Here is a 20,611-nt window from a genome sequence, read left to right on the forward strand (position 1 = left end):
TCTTCCCCTTTTTTTTTTTTTGCGATGAAGTCTCGCTCTGTTTCCCAGGCTGGAGTGCAGTAGCACAATCTCGGCTCACTGCAACCTCCACCCGCTGGCTTCAAGTGATTCTCCTGTCTCAGCCTCCTGAGTAGCTGGAATTACAGGCCTGTGGCACCATGCCCGGCTAATTTTTTGTATTTTTGTGGAGATGGGGTTTCACCATGTTGGCCAGGCTGGTCTTCAACTCCTGACCTCAAGTGACCCACCCGCCTTGGCCTCCCGAAGTGCTGGAATTATAGGCGAAAGCCACTGCGCCTGGCCTCTCATTCCTTTTTATAGGTTTGAAAGATTCCAGAGCAAGTTGAAAGCACAAGGCAGTGAGGCACCACGCGCACCGAAAGCGACCTCCCCAGCCGGCCGCTGCAGGTGCATCCCGGAAGTGGGCAGAGGGGCCTCAGGCTCAATCCCGCCAGGGCGGAGGGCCCCATCCCCTTTCCCAGTGCCCCCGGGTGACCAGCGGTTCAATGACTTAGCTTGAGCCAGGCACCAACCAGGAGCGACAGCAAGGACAGCAGCGGTGATGAACAACCCATGCTGGCATCAGGACTGGCGCACCATGCCACGCACACCCATGGCCCTGCTGCTCATCCGCCCTCAGGCACCAGGGTGGCAGTCGCCCCCTGCACACATGCGCATGCTGCTCCACCACCTGCCCTTCACCCAACAATTCAGCAGGGGGTAACTGACGGAGGCAAGGGGTAGGACTGGCCACCCCACCTGCAGGGCCGCCCAGGGAATTAAGGAAAAGCACGTTGAGGGTCCCTAGAAGCCCCCTTCACTACTTTTTAAACCTTTGGACAGTTTACACTACCTTTAAAATTGCATTTGTGCATCATACCATTGCAAGACCACAAAGGAAGTTTCAACTTGACATTTATTGCACACTCACTTCAGGCCACTGCTGAGCCCCCAAAACACAGCCTAGTAACATCAACGTCACCTTCAAGGACTGCAGAGACAGATCAACAACTATATAAATAATATTGTGGAAACGCAGTTATTTGGGTGAGAAAAATATGACGCTAGAGGCTTTGGGATGAGTATCTTGCATAAGCAAAAGTTCAGAAACTTGAAAATACAGTTAGCCTACAAATCTCAAATTTAACCCCATAACTGTAGCCCTTAGTCACCACACCTTCCAGCTCTCTCAACTCCCTTGCCTCTAGTTTACTCCTCTTCCCATTTCCTACAACTTAACTTTGTAGGGGGAGCATTTTAGCAAGGCTATTTCAAAAGCATGAAAAGTCCAACTGATCCAATGAATTTACTCAGAAATTTACACTAACAGGGATGCTCTCAAAATTTTAAATTACTTAAGCTTTATATTAGCATAAAAAATTTAAAACCAAATGCTTAACAATAGGGTACTGTTGAATAATTTAACATACATCTACATAAAATTAAACTATTAAAATCTGCTTTTCAAGAAATATTTAGTAATGTAGGTAATATATGCTTATCTAACGTGGAATTTTATGTTACTGCTGCTAAAGCAAAACATCCTGTTCACTGGGTGAAAGACCTGCTTTATGTATGTACACTTCAGTGCAATTTTAAAAAAAATACTGTAATTATAATCTCAGAACTTCCGAATTTCAACAGATGCCAGTGTTCTCTTCTTTTCTCATATGGGAAAATTCCTTTGAAACTCATTTGAAGCTTGGACAGAAACTCCACAGCTGTATTCCTCAGGATCACTTTGCAGAATCTTCAAGACTCAGAGAGGAAGCTTCAATTCAACCTTTCAGAGAAGGCATTCCAGGCTCACATGATCTTATCAACCAAGAGAATGTTGGTGGCAATCACAGTGCTGAAAGGGGGACAAAAATTAGATGGCTCAGATGATTAAAAGCCCTGATTCGACTCAACTTCCCACTTCCAACTAAGCTGCACACATTACATCCAATTAAATTTCCCCCTTCCCCTCTACACATCAGAGGGTTAGTTCGGTTTCCATACTTTCAGCTGATTACATTGTTCATGGGGGAAAAGGAGCAACTAAACAGGACACACCAAATGAAAAGAGTATGATGATTCTCTAACAGTTTAGTTTTCAGTTTCCCAAACTTACCAAGAGTGATGAAGCTGTTTCTTGACACAATCGTTATCCCGTAACGCCTACTTCTGCTGCTACCACTGGCTCACCTAGAAGGCAACCAAACCTTAAATAAGGTCAGTCAATAAGAACCAACAATATTGTGTGATTGTGTGTGGCTTTGCTTATCACTGATGACTCATTTCCGCCAGTATTAACTATGAGAATTCAAAGCTTCTCTGTTAGCCCAGTTTTCTACTCTGAACCATGAACCCTGTCCACAATATTTGAGGAGTGTCTGACTTCTACTTAGAAGACCTGAACATCCCTCTCTTCCGGATACATTTCTGTTTACCCACGGTAAAGTATAGTACTGCGACTATAATCTGGCTAAAATGGACTGATCATTTCCCTCATTCCAGAAACCTTTTTTATTAAATAATAATGTTGACAACAATAGGTCTTGCACATACTGCATGGATGTACCTGTTATCTGTCTTCTACTTTGTACTTAATTTGTGTTGTTTTGTTACAGGGGTCTGAGATCAGGGCTGTCACCATTTCATTAGATTTCTAGATCCCCTTTTCTGGCACTATTTGCTATCTTTAGCTGTTTTTCACCCATGAATATAATCACCCAATCTATTTTCTTATCATAGTACTTGATTAAAAACTGAGTAAGGTGGCCAGGCGCGGTGGCTCACACCTGTAATCCCAGCACTTTGGGAGGCAGATCATGAGGTCAGGAGATCGAGACCATCCTGGCTAACACGGTGAAACCCCATCTCAACTAAAAATACAAAAAATTAGCCAGGTGTGGTGGCGGGCGCCTGTAGTCCCAGCTACTCAGGAGGCTAAGGCAGGAGAATGGCATGAACCTGGAAGGTGGCACTTGCAAGTGAGCCGAGATCGCGCCACTGCACTCCAGCCTGGGGGATACAGCAAGACTCCGTCTCAAAAAGAAAAAAACAAAAAACAAACAAACAAAAAAAAACCCACTGAGTAAGGCAAATGCAATATGAAAATCCTTCAACAGTAATCTGAACCATCTACCACCACTCAACATCTCCAACAAAATTATCCCAAAATTACTCAGTCTACTCTCTTATTATATCTAATCATTCCATTTTTTATTAATATCCTATTTTATCCCATTTTTAGAACCTAGAGTTCCCTAATAGTACTGGTGTCAAATTGCAAAGCAAAAGATTTTTTTCTGGTCCCCATTTTTAATCTTTCCCGGCTTCAACTCTCATGTATTACATCTAGTTTTCCCTCTACAAAAAGTTGCATTCTCTTACCTGTGTTCAAGTTCACACCCACGAGCTGAACTGATTCTGAATGTTCTGCTTAAATTTTAACTAATGTTTCCTGAAGGTCAGAACCAGAATTCTGAGCAAGAACCTAAAGTAAACAAATTTAATTCTTGAGAAAACAGGAAGTAAGAATTGATAGTTTAAAAAAAAAAAAAGGCATGGCTGGGCATGGTGGCTCACGCCCATAATCCCAGCACTTTGGGAGGCCCAGGCAGGTGGCTCGTAAGGTCAAGAGATTGAGACTATGCTGGCCAACATGGTGAAACCCTGTCTCTACTAAAAATACAAAAATTAGCTGGGCATTGTGGCACGTACCTGTAGTCCCAGCTAGTCGGGAGGCTGAGGCAGGAGAATTGCTTGAACCTGGGAGGTAGAGGTTGCCGTGAGCCGAGATCACGCCACTGCACTCCAGCCTGGGCGACAGAGTGAGACTCTGTCTCAAAAAAAAAAAAAAAAAAAAAAGCGCAAAAGCGCAAAAGAAATCTCAGCTGGATGCAGTGGCTCACGCCTGTAATCCCAGCACTTTGGGAGGCCAAGGCAGGTGGATCACCTGAGGCCAGGAGTTTGAGACCATTCTGGCCAACATGGTGAAACCCCATCTCTACTAAAAATACAAAAAAATACCTAGCCAGGTGTGGTGGCAGGTGTCTGTAATTACAGCTACTGGGGAGGCTGAGGTTGCAGTGGGCCAAGATCACACCACTGCGCTCCAGCCTAGACAACAAAAGCAAAACTCGCAAAGTTCTCAAAAAACAACAAAAAAACCACAAAAATCTATTGCATGAAGACAGAACATTTATGTTCTCTTCAGAGAATAACCAGACACAAGTTACTGATAACTCTCTCATCTACCCCAAAGCAAGCAGCAATACACCAGTCATAAACTATACTTCAAAATTAGTATATAATAGAAAACAATGATATCAGTTTAACTAAAACCAAAACAAAAAGCAAGTTTGTACTCAGCAAATATTAAACTACAGGTTCTCTCTTGCCATCTGAAACGTCAGCTATTTAGGCCTCCCAGAGAAACCAAATACATCTGGATGATGAGCGATACCTGTTCTAGAGACAGGAAGAAAACTGATCAAACTTGCTTATCCAAAATCCACATTATCAATAAAGACTACATTATCAAAAAGGTTTGATGAGCTGAATCTTCTGGAAGATTGACTGTTTAAGGCATGTACACCTTGGGAATAACGAGCAACGCATCAGCAAATGCTTGGACTCCAAGCTGTGCCCTGCCCTTAACACTGAGCTTATATTTAATCACACAGCCTGTTGAATGGGGAAAAAAAAAATACTAAGAAAACTGTAGGACTAATTTTATGAATAACAAAATACACATATGAAAGCCATTACTTCCTTACAAATTCACTATGACCACATCAATTTAAGTGCTGCATTTGAAAGCCACAATACAAGCGACTAACATATCAAATAGGAGAATGGCTCAACCAGAATGGCTTCACTAGCCACTGGCAGCTCTTTCAACAGATCAGTATTAGTTCATTTATTTGTATTCACCTTTAATAATGATACGCTATGAAAAACCTTAGCATACCATCAGTCATTCTAAAGGGAAGACTGCTTTTGCATGGTGTCTGGCTGTGTAAACTACTGATAAAACAACACAGTATTCAGCCATGCTTTTCAGACCAGCAAAACAATATAATAGAACTGAAATATGGTAAGGACCTTACCATCATCAATAGCAATTTTGACAGCCCTCAAGCCATCCCTTACTGCATCTTTGATCTAAGTGTGGGCTTATTTGGTCCTTTGATCAATAATGTGACAGAACGAGAGTTGTTAACACTTCTCAGTAAAGGTGAACTCCCTATGTGTAGAAGAAACATGATTGGGCAAAGAGTGAAGAGAGAAGAGGAACTTACAGAGAATGACAAGCAGCATATTAATAAGGAACAAACTTGATCACATTAAACCAAATTATCTCTTTTTGAAAAATCACATATAAATGTGATTTCCCCCATCAATGGCTTCCCATTACTACACATAAACCTTCAAAATGTATATAAACAAAAATCTGATCCTGAATTTCAATTAATTTTTCTGCTAAAGACTTCCTGAACCAGGCACAGTGGCTCATGCCTGTAATCTCAGCACGTTGGGAGGCTGAGGGTGAAGGACGGCCTGAGCCCAGGAGTTTAAGACCTGCCTGGGCAACACAATACGACCCTGTTTTCTACAAAAATTACACAAAAAAATTAGCCATGCATGGTAGCACATGTCTGTGGTCCCATTTGCTCAGGGGCCTGAAGCAGGAGGATCACTTGAGCCCAGAAGATGAGGCTGCAGTGAGCTGTGATCTGATCACACTCCAGCCTGGGCAGGAGTGAGATCCTATCTCAAACAAACAAAATAAAAATAATTCATGAGCTAAAAAGTTCTATTGCCTTCAAGAAGAAAATACACTTACCAATGTATACTCACATAAAAGTCCTGCATGTCCCAAGCAGTCAGGACTGAGGTCGTCAAAAGAATTCAGGGCCACCCCACCCCAAGCAAGAGTCAGCCTGAAATAGCATTTTAAGGGAGGTGGACAAGCAATGTTACCACTGAAGTTCAAAGAGAAGACAAGTAATTTTTTGGAAGGAATTTTTCAGAATTACACACAAAAATTACATTTTAAAATGTACTTTAACCTAAGCCTTTTAATTTGCCATCAACCAGCTGAAAACCACTCTCCCCAAGTCAGCAAATGAAATCTAAAAGTAGACAAGAGCTCTTTGTTGGCCAGGCATGGTGGCTCACACCTGTAATCCTGGCACTTTGGGAGGCTGAGGTGGGTGGATCACTTGAGGCCAGGAGTTTGAGACCAGCGTAGCCAACATGGCAAAACCCCATCTCTACTAAAAAAGCAAAACAAAACAATTCAGCGGGCATGGGGGCAGACACCCGTAATCCCAGCTACTTGGGAGGCTGAGGCACGAGAATCCTAGAACTCAGGAAGCGGAAGTTGCAGTGAACCAAGATCATACCACTGCACAACAGAGCAAGACTGTCTCAAAAAAAAATAATATTTTTTAAAAAACCTTTATTGTGGTGAGCTCTTTGGGAGGAGGTATACTGAATTCAGAGACAAAAAGTAAAATAATGTTTACAAGGGGCAAGAGGGAGGGAGAAATGGGGAGTAACTATTTAACGGGTATACAGTTTTAGTTTGTGATGATGAAAAAAATTCTAGAGATGTACAGTGCTGACGGGTGCAAAAAAATGTGAATATAGTTAATGCCAATTAATTATACAGTTGAAAAACCCAAAAATAAAGTATAAGGAGAAAGAATCCCAATTAATTTGCAAAATAAGTAAAAGTCAAATTACTTGGATAAATCTGCTACTCATACCTCTCCATATTTCTCCTTTTAGCTCTGCGCAGAGCAACTACGCCTTCTCTTGAAAGAGCATCTGAGGAAAAGGGGTCAATTCCCTATAACAAAAATAAAAATTAGTTTCAACATCTTCCACCTTAAAAGTAAAAAGGATGATACATACTATTTAGTTTATACAATTAATTTTCATTCTCACCTTTTGATTAATAACAAATCCTTTATCTGAATCACCACAGACTTTCCTTTTCAGTTCTATTATTTAACTCTATCTTCAATGAATTTTCTTTCAGCTTTTATGAGTTTTTCTCTCTCTTCTGCACTCTTGTAAAAAAAAAAAAAAAAAAAAAAAAAAGCCAGAATTCACTTCTCTATTAAGAAGGAAAAAAAAGTTACAGAAAGTAGGGAAACATTTATTTTTTGAGAAGAAAATAGCTTCTGAAACTGGATTAGTCCTAAGATTTAACAAACAGTTCACTGAGCTCCAATCCTGCCCCTTGCACATCTTCAGAGGCTGTTTCCTGTAACTCTCCCAAACCAATTTGAGGATTATTGTCCTTACAGTGGGAAATGAAGTTTCACAAAAAAGTATCTCGCCTAAAATACGAAGCTTCTCCATTTCACTGTTAAGGGGCTATAAACTTAAGTTTTTTCATATTCTAACGACATGTTACAAGTGAGGATGTATGCATCCTCCACCCTTTTTTTCTATCAGGATGCTATGCTCCGTGATCCAAAACAAGCCCTCTGATTAAGCTGTTCAAACACACAAAAAATTATGGTTATTGATCTCCAGATGGATGTGTGTTAAACACTGAACTGAGAAGGTATTGATAATTTTCATGCAGTCAGCTTTGTTTCTTGAATTACTTGAAGATCCCATGCTGTACAGAAAAGTCTGCAGAGATAGTCTCCCTGGTAGGCTGTCCAACTGTGATGACATCCTTTAAAAATATGTTTTCTAGCCGGGCGCGGTGGCTCAAGCCTGTAATCCCAGCACTTTGGGAGGCCGAGACGGGCGGATCACGAGGTCACAAGATCAAGACCATCCTGGCTAATACGGTGAAACCCCGTCTCTACAAAAAAATACAAAAAACTAGCCGGGCGAGGTGGCGGGCGCCTGTAATCCCAGCTACTCGGGAGGCTGAGGCAGGAGAATGGCGTGAACCCGGGAGGCGGAGCTTGCAGTAAACTGATATCCGGCCACTGCAGTCCAGCCTGGGCGGCAGAGCGAGACTCCGTCTCAAAAAAAAAAAAAAAAGTTTTCTGCCAAGCGCCTGTAATGCCAGCACTTGGGGAGGCAGAGGTGAGAGGACACCTTAATCCCAGGAATTCAAAACCAGCCTAGGCAGCATAGGGAGACTCCATTCTCCACTAAAAGAAGGGAAAAACGAACACAAACATGTTTTCTAACTAAGTGTTTGAAAAAAATTTTTTTAAATTCCTCTGCTGCTTCTCATTATGCTTTGTACCTAGCAATTCAATAAATGCCAAATGACTGATGTTGTTCACTTTTCAGAACAATTCTAACCATAAATACAACATAACATTCACCGTATTTCAGGAGAAAATATTACTAAAAGTAAAAACAATATTCACCAAGCAATTTATCCAACTTATATCTGCAGGTAAATATATATTTTATATATCCAAATATATTAAAAATTTTGCCAACAGTATATATTGTACAAAGCACCCTAAATTTCAAAACACATTTTATTCATTTTTTTTTTTGAGATAGAGTTTTGCTCGTCACCCAGGCTGGAGTGCAATGGTATGGTCTTGGCTCACTGCAACCACCGCCTCCCAGGTTCAAGCAATTCTCCTGCCTCAGCCTCCCAAGTAGCTGTGATTACATGCGTCTGCCCCATGCCTGGCTAATTTTTGTAATTTTAGTAGAGACGGGTTTCCCCATGGTGGACAGGTTGGTCTCGAACTCCTGACCTCAGGTGATCCACCCACCTCGGCTTCCCAAAGTGCTGGGATTACATACAGGCGTTAGCCACCATGCCTGACCATTAGTATTTCAGTCTTCTACCACCTACCTTGTATCAGTTTCAGATTTATGTTTCATCTCCATGATCACAAAACCATGAAGAGATCAATAATTTCATCTTTTCTTTTAATGGCCAAAATGGAGCCCACTACAGCCTGCAATAGAAGGATAACCATTAAGTAAATTCAATTTGCGGCAGCAGAAATATGTTGCTTTTCAGAAGGCTAAAGTAGACAGTTTCTTCATTTTACAATCTCTACACTGATTTGTCTTCTTCTATAAGCAGATAGAATACATTATATATAAACAGCTGTTACCTTTCTGAAATCTCAATCTGTAATTCATAAACATTAACATTCCTCCTGGTGTTTCATTAAAAATACTGGTAACTGGAAGCTTTCTAATAACAAAATCTCTACTTTATAATCCTTTTAATGAAAGCTCCAATTTTATAACCTGGTTAGGTATACTATTACTTGAATTTCCTCATTTTACTTTTTAGAGACACAGATTAGGTATCACTGTCACAAAAATGAACCTACATAGCACCTTGTAATTGAAATTGGTAATTATATTCATGTTTCTACTATCAGAGATTTTCTATATAGGTGTACAATAACAGACACACACAAAATTTAATATATATCTCTGTTAAGACATCTGCAAATTCAGCATGAACTTTGGTACAAAGAGATGCTCTGGCCACATCTTTAAGTGTTTCCTTGTCCATCTCTCTGCTTACCTTGACTTCTTCCAAAAACTGAAGGGCCTTTTCCTTCACAACTTCAAATCCTTCAGTGATTATTCTGGGATGAAGGTCCTACAATAAACACACAATAACACTCCCATCTTCAATTAGGTGCAACTATAGTTCATGATAAAGTTCAGATAATTCTTGGAGGGATATTCTGAATCATCATACCTTTGAACACGCAGTAACATAATGTGCTGGCTTTCTGAATACATTTAAAAGGATAAATATTCCTTTCAATGCAGAGGAGAAGAACAGGCAATGCTCTAGCACAGGGTCAAAGCCAAGGGAACTATAAAGCACACTTGGGTGTTCACTGTGCAGACCACCCCGAATCATGCCAAAACCGACACTGTGTCCCAACAGCTCGCAGATGGTAGTGTTATTCTATTTTTTCTATAGGTAATCTCAAACTAATTCACATAATTTACTAATAAAAATAAAGACTGCTCTCTTCTGCCAGGAAATTCTGACAATAGATTCATAGTTCTTGAGGTTTGTTTTAAACCTTGGAACTAGTCAGGGCTAAAAAAGTGGAATTTATCCAAATGTAAGCTTTTAGTTGGCTTTTTCCTAACAAATAAATATACCTAGTCCTAAACATCCCATTTTAAAATCTCAATTATTAATTTACACTAAAGACAGATACAAATCACATAGGCAATTCAACTTGATTATAAAATTATTTTCAGGCCAAAGAAGGTTCCATAACCTGTCCAAGATCACAATTAATTTATTTTAGACCAGGACGAAGACCCAGATTTAAGCCCCCTAATTCTACTCTATGGTCTCAGCTAGTATTAACAACACATCAATTTGTATAAATAAATATCTGACATATCCTATATACAATGAAATATTACAGAAACAAGCTGTGCGCCGGGCGCGGTGGCTCATGCCTATAATCCCAGCACTTTGGGAGGCCAAGATGGGTGGATCACCTGAGGTCAAGAGTTTTGAGCCAGCCTGACCAATGTGGAGAAACCCCATCTCTTACCAAAAATACAAAATTAGCTGGGCGTGGTGGCACATGCCTGTAATCCCAGCTACTCGGGAGGCTGAGGCTGGGAACTGCTTGAACCCAGGAGGCGGTGGTTGCGGTGAGCCGAGATCACGCCATTGCACTCCAGCCTGGGCAACAAGAGTGAAACCCCATCTCGAAAAACAAAACAAAACAAAAAACAGTTGTGCATACTTCAGAAATGTAGAGATCCGCCTGTTTCAGTAGCTCTCCAATGATTAGGACATTGGAAGTCATACCATCCCCAGTTATATAATCCTGGGCTGCTGCTACCTTTGCTATTAAGGAAGCTGTTGGGTGTTGAATTTGCTGAAAGTAGAAAAAGAATGAATCACTTAAAACAATATGAAGCAGTCTAAATATACCACAAATAAAATGCATGAAGGGCCTCTTTAAGTGCTATCTACTTGAAAAATCTACCCAAGAGTTTGGCTACAAATTGCTAAGATTAAAAAGTCACAATTAGCTATCATGCACATGCAATTATAATGATCAAAACATTTTCACGTGTAATTTATTTCCCAGGTTATCTCTACTTTACAGATGAGGAAGCTTGAGGCTCAGTAAAAGCTGACTCAAGATGACACAGCTAACAGTTAACAGTAACACATAATTTTACATCCTTGCCTCTTTACGGCAAGTATAGGGCTCTAGTGAGAATAAGCCAGGTATCTCCTAAAATGAAAGCTCAGCAGCCTCCACTGTTACTCTGCAATGATCAAATAATTTAAAAGGAAAGGTCAGGTGCGGTAGCTCATGCCTGTAATCCCAGCACTTTGGGAGGCCACTGCAGGTGGATCCCTTGAACTCAGGAATTTGAAACCGGCCTGCGCTACGTGGCAAAATCCTGTCTCTTAAAAAAACAAAACAAAACAAAACAAAAAAAAATGGAAAACATTGTATTTTAGAGGTAAAATGGCATGTCTCCAGTTTAACTTCAAATGATTCAGGGGAAAAATAGAAAAGAAATGGAGCAACATGTAAACAATTGGTGAATCTAGGTAAAGGGTACACACATTATAATCACTATCTTTGTAGGTTTATAATTTTTTCAAAGAAAACTGAAATACAAACTTCTGGAGACTGGAAAGAGGTTCCAGTGGGAGGGGACTTCTAAGGTGGTAGCAACAATTTATTTCCTTTTTTTTTTTTTTTTTTTTTGAGAGGAAGTCTTGCTCTGTGGCCCAGGCTGGAGTGCAGAGGCCAGATCTCAGCTCACTGCAAGCTCCGCCTCCCGGGATTACGCCATTCTCCTGCCTCAGCCTCCTGAGTAACTGGGACTACAGGCGCCCGCCACCTTGCCCGGCTAGTTTTTTGTATTTTTTAGTAGAGACGGGGTTTCACCGTGTTAGCCAGGATGGTCTCGATCTCCTGACCTCGTGATCTGCCTGTCTCAGCCCCCCAAAGTGCTGGGATTATAGGCTTGAGCCACCGCACCCAGCAACAATTTATTTCTTAACTACAGTGGTGGTTGTGTGTGTCCACTTTATACTTATTTCCTAAATTGTAAATGTTCAATGTGCTTCTCTCATGCTGTATTTCTCACACACTAAAACCCAAATAATTTTTTTTTTTTTTTCATGTCAGTCTCACTCTGTTGCCTAGGCTGGAGAGTGCAGTGGCACAATCTTGGCTCACTGAAACCTCAGCCTCCTAGGTTCAAGCGATCAATTCTCCTGCCTCAGCCTCTGGAGGAGCTGAGACTACAGGCGTGCAGAACCATGCCCGACTAATTTTTGTATTTTTAGTAGAGACAGAGTTTCACCATGTTGGCCAGGGCTGATCGTGAACTCCTGGCCTCAAGTGATCCACCTACCTCGGCCTTCCAAAGTGCTGAGATTACAAGCATGAGCCACAGCACCCAGCCCCCAAACAATTCTGATGTCAAGTTTAACTATGGTTCCACTTTTTTGCTAATGCAGGCCACCATTGAACCCACTAAAAAAAAAAAAAAAACTATACCTCCTAGGTTAGCGAGTCTTTGCTAAACGTATTTCATCTGGATGTTGATGGCATGGTATACTACTAGCAAAACACTAATTATTATTCTGTACTCAAACCAACAGGAAATCATTTCCTTTTCTGGTATTTGAACTGCGAAGTTTTGGGAATTTAGGGATGAGTAAAACACATACTCCCATCAATAATCTCATATTCTCCATCTCTAAGACTTTAAAAATGTTAAAGCAAAGGGATTTCTCTCCCCTCCAGTTGGAGATGGAGATAAGACATTAACAGAGAAATTGCTGTTTTAAAAAGAAAAACCGGCCCGATGCGGTGGCTCACGCCTGGTAATCCCAGCACTTTGGGAGGTTGATTCAGGCGGATCACCTGAAGTCATGAGTTCAAGACCGGCCTGGTCAACATGGTGAAATCCCATCTCTATAAAGAATACAAAAATTAGCTGGGTGTGGTGGAGGGAGCCTGTAATCCCAGCTACTTGGGAAGCTGAGACAGGAGAATCGCTTGAACCCAGGAGGTGGAGGTTGCAGTGAGCCACTGGACTCCAGGTTGGGCCACAGTGAGACTCTGTCTTTAAAAAAAAAAAAAAAAAAAAGCCATAAAGAGAAAAACCATCCTCATGCATTTTGACCATGTGATTGTGTCAACCACCCTTAATTTTTCAAATTTTATTATAATTAATGTACAATTACAATCCTTTAGCCCAGACTGTGAATGGCAAAAAAGCAGGGATTCAAAGACAGGGCTGTCAGACTCCAGGCACTGTCAGTACTATTACTGATTACATGTCACTTCTGAATGTTCTCTTTCCTTGAAAATGAACATGGTAAATCTTTCTACAAAGCAAAAGTTCTATGGAAAATCAAGACATTTCAGACCTAGCAGAGGACCTCTCACCATTTCGTGAAGCAGCACACTGTGCAGGAACATGCCTGACTAATTTTTGTATTTTTAGTAGAGACCGAGTTTCACCGTGTTGGCCAGGGCTGGTCGTCAACTCCTGTGTCTTTAGTAAGCCTGATGTCTCCAACGCGAGAAACAAGCCTGTTTAAGGGGCAGAAATGAATCAGATTGTGACAAAAACGAAACTAATTAAAACGAAAACTAAATTAAAAAGTCCCATTAGAAAACGGGCTTTTTCGTCCGGCCGGGTGCGGTGGCTCACGCCTGTAAATCCCGGCACTTTGGGAGACCGAGGCGGGTGGATCACGAGGTCAGGATATCGAGACCATCCTGGCTAACACGGTGAAACCCCGTCTCTACTAAAAATACAAAAAAAAAAAAAAAAAAAAAAAAAAAAAAATTAGCTGGGCGTGGTGGCGGGCGCCTGTAGTCCCAGTTACTGGCGAGGCTGAGGCAGGAGAATGAGGTAAACCCGGGAGGCGGAGCTTGCAGTGAGCCGAGATCGTGCCATTGCACTCCACCCTGCCTGACAGAGCGAGACTCCGTGTCAAAAAACAAAACCAAAAAAACAAAAATCGGGCTTTTCCCAGATCTCAGGGAGCCGGGGATATGGAGCTAGTTATCAAGGAAAACTAAATTAAAAAGTCCCATTAGAAAACGGGCTTTTCCCAGATCTTAGGAAGCCGAGGATATGGAACTAGTTATCTACCGCAGGCTGGAGGGCGGGTGTAGTGCCCACCCCGTCCCCGCAGAGATTGTGCAGAGTCCTCAGGGTGCCTGGAAGTCCCAGAAAGCGGGAAACGCCGCGTACTAGAGCCGCTTTTTTCTCCATGAAGACGGCATCGACGCAGAAAAAAATGGCCGCGTGGTGGGGCTTAGCAGGGAAGAGGACCGGCCCGGGAGGACGCGGGGAAAGGAGGCTGCGGAGCCCCGAGGCGGCGGGCTCGCGTCCGCGGCCCAGGGCCCAGCGCGCGGTGCCCGCCCAGCCCTCCTGCCAGCCCCGCCTTACATCTTGATGGTGCCTTTGGGCCCCAGGTTGGTCCTCAGCACGTCCTGCAGACCCGACGCCGCGCTGACGTTGACCGCCAGCGCTGCCTGCGCTCGGGCCACCTCTGTCTTGGGGTTCACGGTCTTCGCCGCCGCCACAGCTGCTGCAGAGGAGAAAAAGAAAGCCATGCGACCAGCGGAGAGCTCAGAGCCGGCGCGCCGTGCACGGGAGGCACTATGCGGTTCTTCCGGAAAAGTTGGCGCGCCCGGCCCGCCCCTAGCGTGCCCGCGCGCCGCCGCCATTGGGCCACGGCCCGTGCGGCGCACGCTCATTGGTTCGCGGCTGCATGGTGCCTGCGGTCCCACCCCTCGCGCCGCCGCTGTGACCGCGGCGTTATTGCGCAAGGCAGCAACCTGTTCCCAGCAGTCAGAGCTACTAGGTTCCGGCGTTGCGGCTCAGTGGGGCGCAGCTTTGCGGACCCAGGAGTTCAGGATGCAGGCGGGGCTTGTGCTCCGCGCGGGGCAGGGCGTATGGTGGGCCTCCTCCCGCCCCTACTCGCGCGTTTTGCTCCTCAGTCTCCTTCTCTTGCTGCTTTCATGGCTTTCATTGGAGCTTTCTGGACCTTGTGCTTGACGGTGCTGCAGGTGCCGTGGGGACACACAAGCTAGTCTGATAAGCACCCTCCCCCAGGATCATGCGGTGCTGTAAGGACTAGCGAAGATGAAGATAGAATGCAAGGTAGAAAGTGCTGGATGCCTTTAGAAAGCTGCAGGACTGGTGCGATGGGAGTTGAGTCGTAAGAACCTGTCTGTCCGTAGGACTCAGGATGCTGCTGAGGCCCTGGGCTTCCATGGTAGATTTGAAAACTCACCCTTGTAGAGTCATGGTGTCCAGCCTTTGAGAGGACTCCCTTTTAAGGTAAATTTCCAAAGAGCTACACAATTGTTTCCAGTATCCAGTGCCCGCCAAATACCAGGGATTCAGTAACACGTGATATTTTACTTTATTATTTTTTTTCTTTTTGCAGACATAGGCCTCACTCTGTTGCCCAGGGTGGTCTCAAATTCCTGAGCTCAAGCGATACTCCTGCGCTTAAGTGATCCTCCCGCCTCGGCCTCCCAAAGTGCTGGGGTTACAGGCGTGAGCCACCGTGCCCGGCTGGTGTTTTATTTTTAATAGATAAGGGAAATTGTTCTGAATTCAAAAGGCATAAAAGGGCATGTGGAAATTAAATCATCCTCCCGCCTCTAGTTCAACACTAGAGACAAGCACGGTTACCCCTGGATACTCGATGAATTTTCGGAATGCTTTCTGAATTTATAAACTTATATATGAATATAATCATTTCCCCACACAAATCGCAATTCCTAATACACACTGTGGGGTGTGTTATCCTTTAAGTGTCTTGGAGAGTGTGCAATATCAAGATGAACGGGAAGTCCTCGTTAACAGCTGCGGGATGTTCTTTGTAAGAATTACACAACTAGAGGCCGGGGCATGGTGGCTCACAACTAATCCCGACAATTTGGGAGGCCAAGGGGGGCGGATCACTTGTGCCTGGGAGTTCAAGACCAGCCTGGGCAACACAGTGAGACCCCATCTATACAAAAAGTACAAAAATTAGCTGGGCGTGGTGGTGCACGCCCATGGTCCCAGCTACTCGAGAGGCTGAGGTGGGAGGATTGCCGGAATCTAGGAGACGGAGGTTGCAGTCTGCTATGGTATTGCCACTGCACTCCAGCCTGGGCGACGAGAGCCGACCCTGTCTCAAAAAGAATGACACAATTAACCGGTCACCTACTGACTGATGTTTAAGTTGTTCCCAATCTGCTATTCAGGCTGCAGTGAATATCGGTATATGATGCTTTTAGGAGGGTTTGTGTATTTGAGAATCACAAAAACGTATATATATATGTGACTAGAATCACTGCACAATAGAATATTAGTTATTAGTTCCATAGGTATTACATGGTGTGCATGCAGATTTATTATAACTGCTGTTAAAAATGTTATGAGGAGACCAGGCGTGGTGGCCCCCGCTTGTAATCCCGGCACTTTGGGAAGCTGAGGCGGGCAGATCACTTGAAGTCCAACATGGTGAATCCCTGTCTCTGTAAAAATACAAACATTAGCCCGACCAACATGGTGAAACACCGTCTCTGTAAAAATACAAAAATTAGCCTGGCATGGTGGTGTGCATCTGTGATCCAAGCTACTCAGAGGCTGAGGCATGAGAATTGCATGAACTTGGGAAGGAGAGGTTGTAGTGAGCCAAGATGATGCCACTGCACTCCAGCCTAGGTGACAGAGCCAGACTCTGTCTCAAAGAAACAAAAACAAAAAAAAAGGCCGAGCGCGGTGGCTCACGCCTGTAATCCCAGCACTTTGGGAGACCGAGGCAGGTGGATCACAAGATCAGGAGATGAAGACCATCCTGGCTAATGCAGTGAAACCCCGTCTCTACTAAAAAATACCAAAAATAAAATAAAATAAAATAAAAAAATTAGCTGGGCGTAATGGTGGGCGCCTGTAGTCCCAGCTACTCGGGAGCCTGAGGCAGGAGAATGGTATGAACCCGGGAGGTGGAGCTTGCAGTGAGCCGGAAAAAAAAAAAAAAAAGGGCCGGGCACGGTGGCTCGCACCTGCAATCCCAACACTTTGTGAGGCTGAGGCAGGCAGATGATTTGAGGTCAGGAGTTCAAGACCAGCCTGGCCAACATGGTGAAACCCCATCTCTACCAAAAATACAAAAAGCCAGGTGTGGTGGTACACACCTGTAGTCCCAGCTACTTGGGAGGCTGAGACAAGAGAATCGCTTAAATTCTGTAGAGAGAGGTTGCAGTGAGCCAAGATCATGTTACTGCACTCCAGCCTGGGCGAGAGAGCGAGACTCCTCAAAAAAAAAAAAGGCCGGGCATGGTGGTTCACACTTGTAATCCCAGTACTTTGGGAGGCTGAGGTGGGTGGATCACCTGAGGTCAGGAGTTCCAGACCAGCCTGGCCAATGTGGTGAAACCTGTCTCTACTAAAAATACAAAAGTTAGCCTGGCATGGTGGCGGCCACCTGTAATCCCAGCTACTCAGGAGGCTGAGGCAGGAGAATCGTTTGAACCCAAGAGTCAGAGGTTACAGTGAGCCGAGATCACACCATTGCACTCCAGCTTGGGCGACAAGAGTGAGACTTGTCGCCCAGGTGACACGATGGAAGTATATTAAATACATAAATAGGTGTTCTTGATGGGGGGAAAAACATTTTAAATAACATGCATAAGAAGTTCTCACTTTTGAAACATTTCCCATGGGTCTATACAGGGAGGGGAACATCACTCACTGGGGCCTGTCGGGGTGGGGGACAAGGGGAGGGAGAGCATTAGGACAAATACCTAATGCAAGCGGGGTTTAAAACCTAGAGGATGGGTTGATGGGTGCAGCAAATCACTATGGCATGTGTATACCTATGTAACAAACCTGCACATTCTGCACATATATCCCCAAACTTAAAGCAAAAAAAAAAAAAAAAGCCTGATGTGGTGGCGCATGCCTGTAATCCCAGCTACTTAGGTGGCTGAGGCAGAATTGCTTGAACCCGGTAGGCAGAGGTTGCAGTGAGCCAAAATCGCAGCACTGCATTCCCAGCCTGGGCAACAGGGTGAGACCCTGTCTCAAAAATAAAAACAAAAATAATTTGTAAAAAACAGTAAGAAGAATTCCCATACTCTACACACAGATCCTCCAAATGTAAACATCATATTTAATCCTATAATAAGAAATTAACATTGATGTATGATCCAATCTATAGATTTCATTCAAATTTTGCTAATTATATCATGATTGTTCTGTCTCTGGCCCTGGATTCTATTTATCCAGAATTATGCTTCGCATTTAGTTGTCATTTCTGCATGTTTTTAATGATGTTGGCATTGCTTTTAGTACTGGCCAGTTATTTTACAGAATGTCCCTTACTTTAGGGTTATTTGATGTTTCCTTATGATTTTTTTTTTTTTTTAAATTTTTTTGAGACAGAGTCTCGCCCCTTTGCCGAGGCTGGAGTGCAGTGGCACAATCTCTGCTCACTGCAGCATCTACCTCCTGGGTTCAAGTGATTCTCCTGCCTCAGCCTCCAGAGTACCTGGGATTACAGGTGCCCACCACCACTCCTGGCTAATTTTTGTATTTTTAGTAGAGATGGGGTTTCACCATTTTGGCCAGGCTGGTCTCTAACTCCTGACCTCAGGTGATCTGCCCGCCTTGGCCTCCCAAAGTTCTGGGATTACAGGCATGAGCCACTGTGCCTGGCCTGACGTTTCCTTATGTTTAAATGCAGGTTGTGGCTGGTTGCAGTGGCTCACGCCTATAATCCCAGGACCTGCTGAGATGGGTGGATCACATGGTCAAGAGATTGAGACCATCCTGGCCAACATGGTAAAACCCTGTCTCTACTAAAAATATAAAAAATTAGCTGGGTATGGTGGCACGTGCCTATAATCCCAGCTACTCAGGAGGCTGAGACAGGAGAATCACTTGAACCTGGGAGGTAGACGTTGCAGTGAGCCAAGATCGCACAACTGCACTCCAGCCTGGGCAACAGAGCGAGATTTCATCTCAAAAAAAAAGCAGATTATTCATATTTGGCAAGAACACCAGAGAAATTATGTGGCCTTTTCAAGGCATCAGAAGAAGAGTCACATAATGTCAGTTTTTCCCATTCCGCTATTTTTATTAGAGACAGGGTTTTGCCATGTTGTCCCAGCTGGCCTCCAACTTCTGGCCTCCCAAAGTGCTGGGATTACAGGCGTGAGCCACTGTGCCCAGCGCACTCACATGCTTCTGATGTCTTTCCATGTCCAAATTTTCTCTTCTTACAAGGACACTGATCAGATTAGATTAGGGCTCACTCTAAAGACCTCATTTTAACATAATCACCTCTTTAAAGACCTTGTCTCCGGGACGGGTGAGGTGGCTAGTACCTGTAATCTCAGCGCTTTGGGACACTGAGGCAGGCAGATCACGAGGTCAAGAGATCAAGACCATTCTGGCCAACATGGTGAAACTCCATCTATACTAAAAATACAAAAATTAGCTGGGCATGGTGGTGGGCACCTGTAGTCCCAGCTACTCAGGAGGCTGAGGCAGGAGAATCGCTTGAACCCAGGAGGTGGAGGTTGCAGTGAGCTGAGATCGCACCACTGCACTCCAGCCTGGCAACAGAGCAAGACTCGGTCTCAAACAAACGAACATACAAATGAAAACCTTGTCGCCAAATATAGTCACATTCTGAGGTACTGGGGGTTAAGACTTCAAGATGTGGACTTTGGGGGAGCACAGTTCAGCCCATAACAAAGGTGTCCCTTTCTTTTTTCTTTCTTTAATCCATTATAGAATGAACTGTATTTTCCTGGACTGATCATTTGCAAGGGTCTTCTCTGAAGGAAAGGGACCAGGGTAGTTTTCCAAGCTTCTCAATGCAAATGAAGATTTTCAGCTGCCACAGTCAGACTGTGTCATTCAATGTGGCTCTTGGTGGTTTTTGTGTAGCTCTGCCTCCTTTGCTGTGTACTATTTTTTGTTTTGTTTTGTTTATTTTTATTTTTGTTGTTTCTTTGCACTGTTCTAAACTGGCCCTGTAGGGCTTCTCCTCCCAGTCCAGTACTCCCTAGCATCACCACCAATCACTGCACATAGGGCACACAGCCCCTGCATTTCCTGTGAGCTCTTCATCTACTTTCTTCCTTTTTTTTTTCTGGAGTGCAGTGGTGCAATCTCAGCTCATTGCAACCTCCACCTCCTGGATTCAAGGGATTCTTGTGCCTCAGCCTCCCGAGTAGCTGGGATTACAGTTGTGAGCTACCGTGCCTGGCTTTTTTGGTATTTTTTTTGTAGAGATGGGGTTTTGCTATGTCACCCGGGCTGGTCTCAAATTCTTGGACTCGAGCAATCCGCCTGCCTTGGCCTCCCAAAATGCTGGGATTACAGGTGCGAGCAGCTCCTGCTCTCACTGTCTCTCTGTCCTTTTAAGTGATAGAGTCTTAGGGCCAGGTGCAGTGGCTCACGCCTGTAATACTAGCACTTTTGGAGGTCAAGGCGGGCGGATGACGAGGCCAGGAGTTCAAGACCAGCCTGACCAGCATGGTGAAACCCCGTCTCTACTAAAAATACAAAAATTAACTGGGCATGGTGGCACGCACATGTAATCCCAGCTACTTGGGAGACTGAGGCAGGAGAATCACTTGAACCCGGGAGGCAG

The 20,611-nt window shown here is 43.9% G+C and overlaps 1 protein-coding gene and 2 non-coding genes across 52 annotated transcripts; all 3 read right to left on the reverse strand.

The window, feature by feature from the left end:
* Positions 1-898: 898 nt before the first annotated feature.
* Positions 899-14,827, reverse strand: LOC102141548 (T-complex protein 1 subunit zeta-like). Of its 50 annotated transcripts, XM_074034923.1 has the most exons (13): positions 14,389-14,616; positions 13,374-13,520; positions 10,689-10,823; positions 9,485-9,562; positions 8,792-8,897; positions 6,946-7,070; positions 6,765-6,847; positions 5,851-5,933; positions 3,709-3,826; positions 3,379-3,481; positions 2,956-3,030; positions 2,114-2,187; positions 899-1,852 (listed from the first exon to the last, which is right to left on the reverse strand). In XM_074034923.1, exons 2-5 carry the CDS (start codon positions 13,404-13,406, stop codon positions 8,829-8,831), a joined length of 315 nt encoding a protein of 104 aa, XP_073891024.1. In that variant the 5' UTR covers positions 13,407-13,520; positions 14,389-14,616; the 3' UTR covers positions 899-1,852; positions 2,114-2,187; positions 2,956-3,030; positions 3,379-3,481; positions 3,709-3,826; positions 5,851-5,933; positions 6,765-6,847; positions 6,946-7,070; positions 8,792-8,828. The 50 variants fall into 50 exon arrangements, with proteins under 50 accessions (XP_073891024.1, XP_073890990.1, XP_073890991.1 ...); XM_074034889.1 differs by lacking the exon at positions 10,689-10,823 and having other exon boundaries at positions 14,389-14,827; XM_074034890.1 differs by lacking the exons at positions 3,709-3,826; positions 10,689-10,823 and adding an exon at positions 2,784-2,867 and having other exon boundaries at positions 5,837-5,933; positions 14,389-14,827.
* Positions 4,912-5,046, reverse strand: LOC123572646 (small nucleolar RNA SNORA15). The gene has a single exon (XR_006697199.1). It is a non-coding gene; the product is annotated as a small nucleolar RNA SNORA15 (small nucleolar RNA).
* Positions 9,684-9,817, reverse strand: LOC123572653 (small nucleolar RNA SNORA22). Its single transcript, XR_006697206.1, has one exon. It is a non-coding gene; the product is annotated as a small nucleolar RNA SNORA22 (small nucleolar RNA).
* Positions 14,828-20,611: the final 5,784 nt, after the last annotated feature.

This window comes from Macaca fascicularis, chromosome 3 (assembly GCF_037993035.2).
Source record: "Macaca fascicularis isolate 582-1 chromosome 3, T2T-MFA8v1.1".
Taxonomy (NCBI): domain Eukaryota; kingdom Metazoa; phylum Chordata; class Mammalia; order Primates; family Cercopithecidae; genus Macaca; species Macaca fascicularis.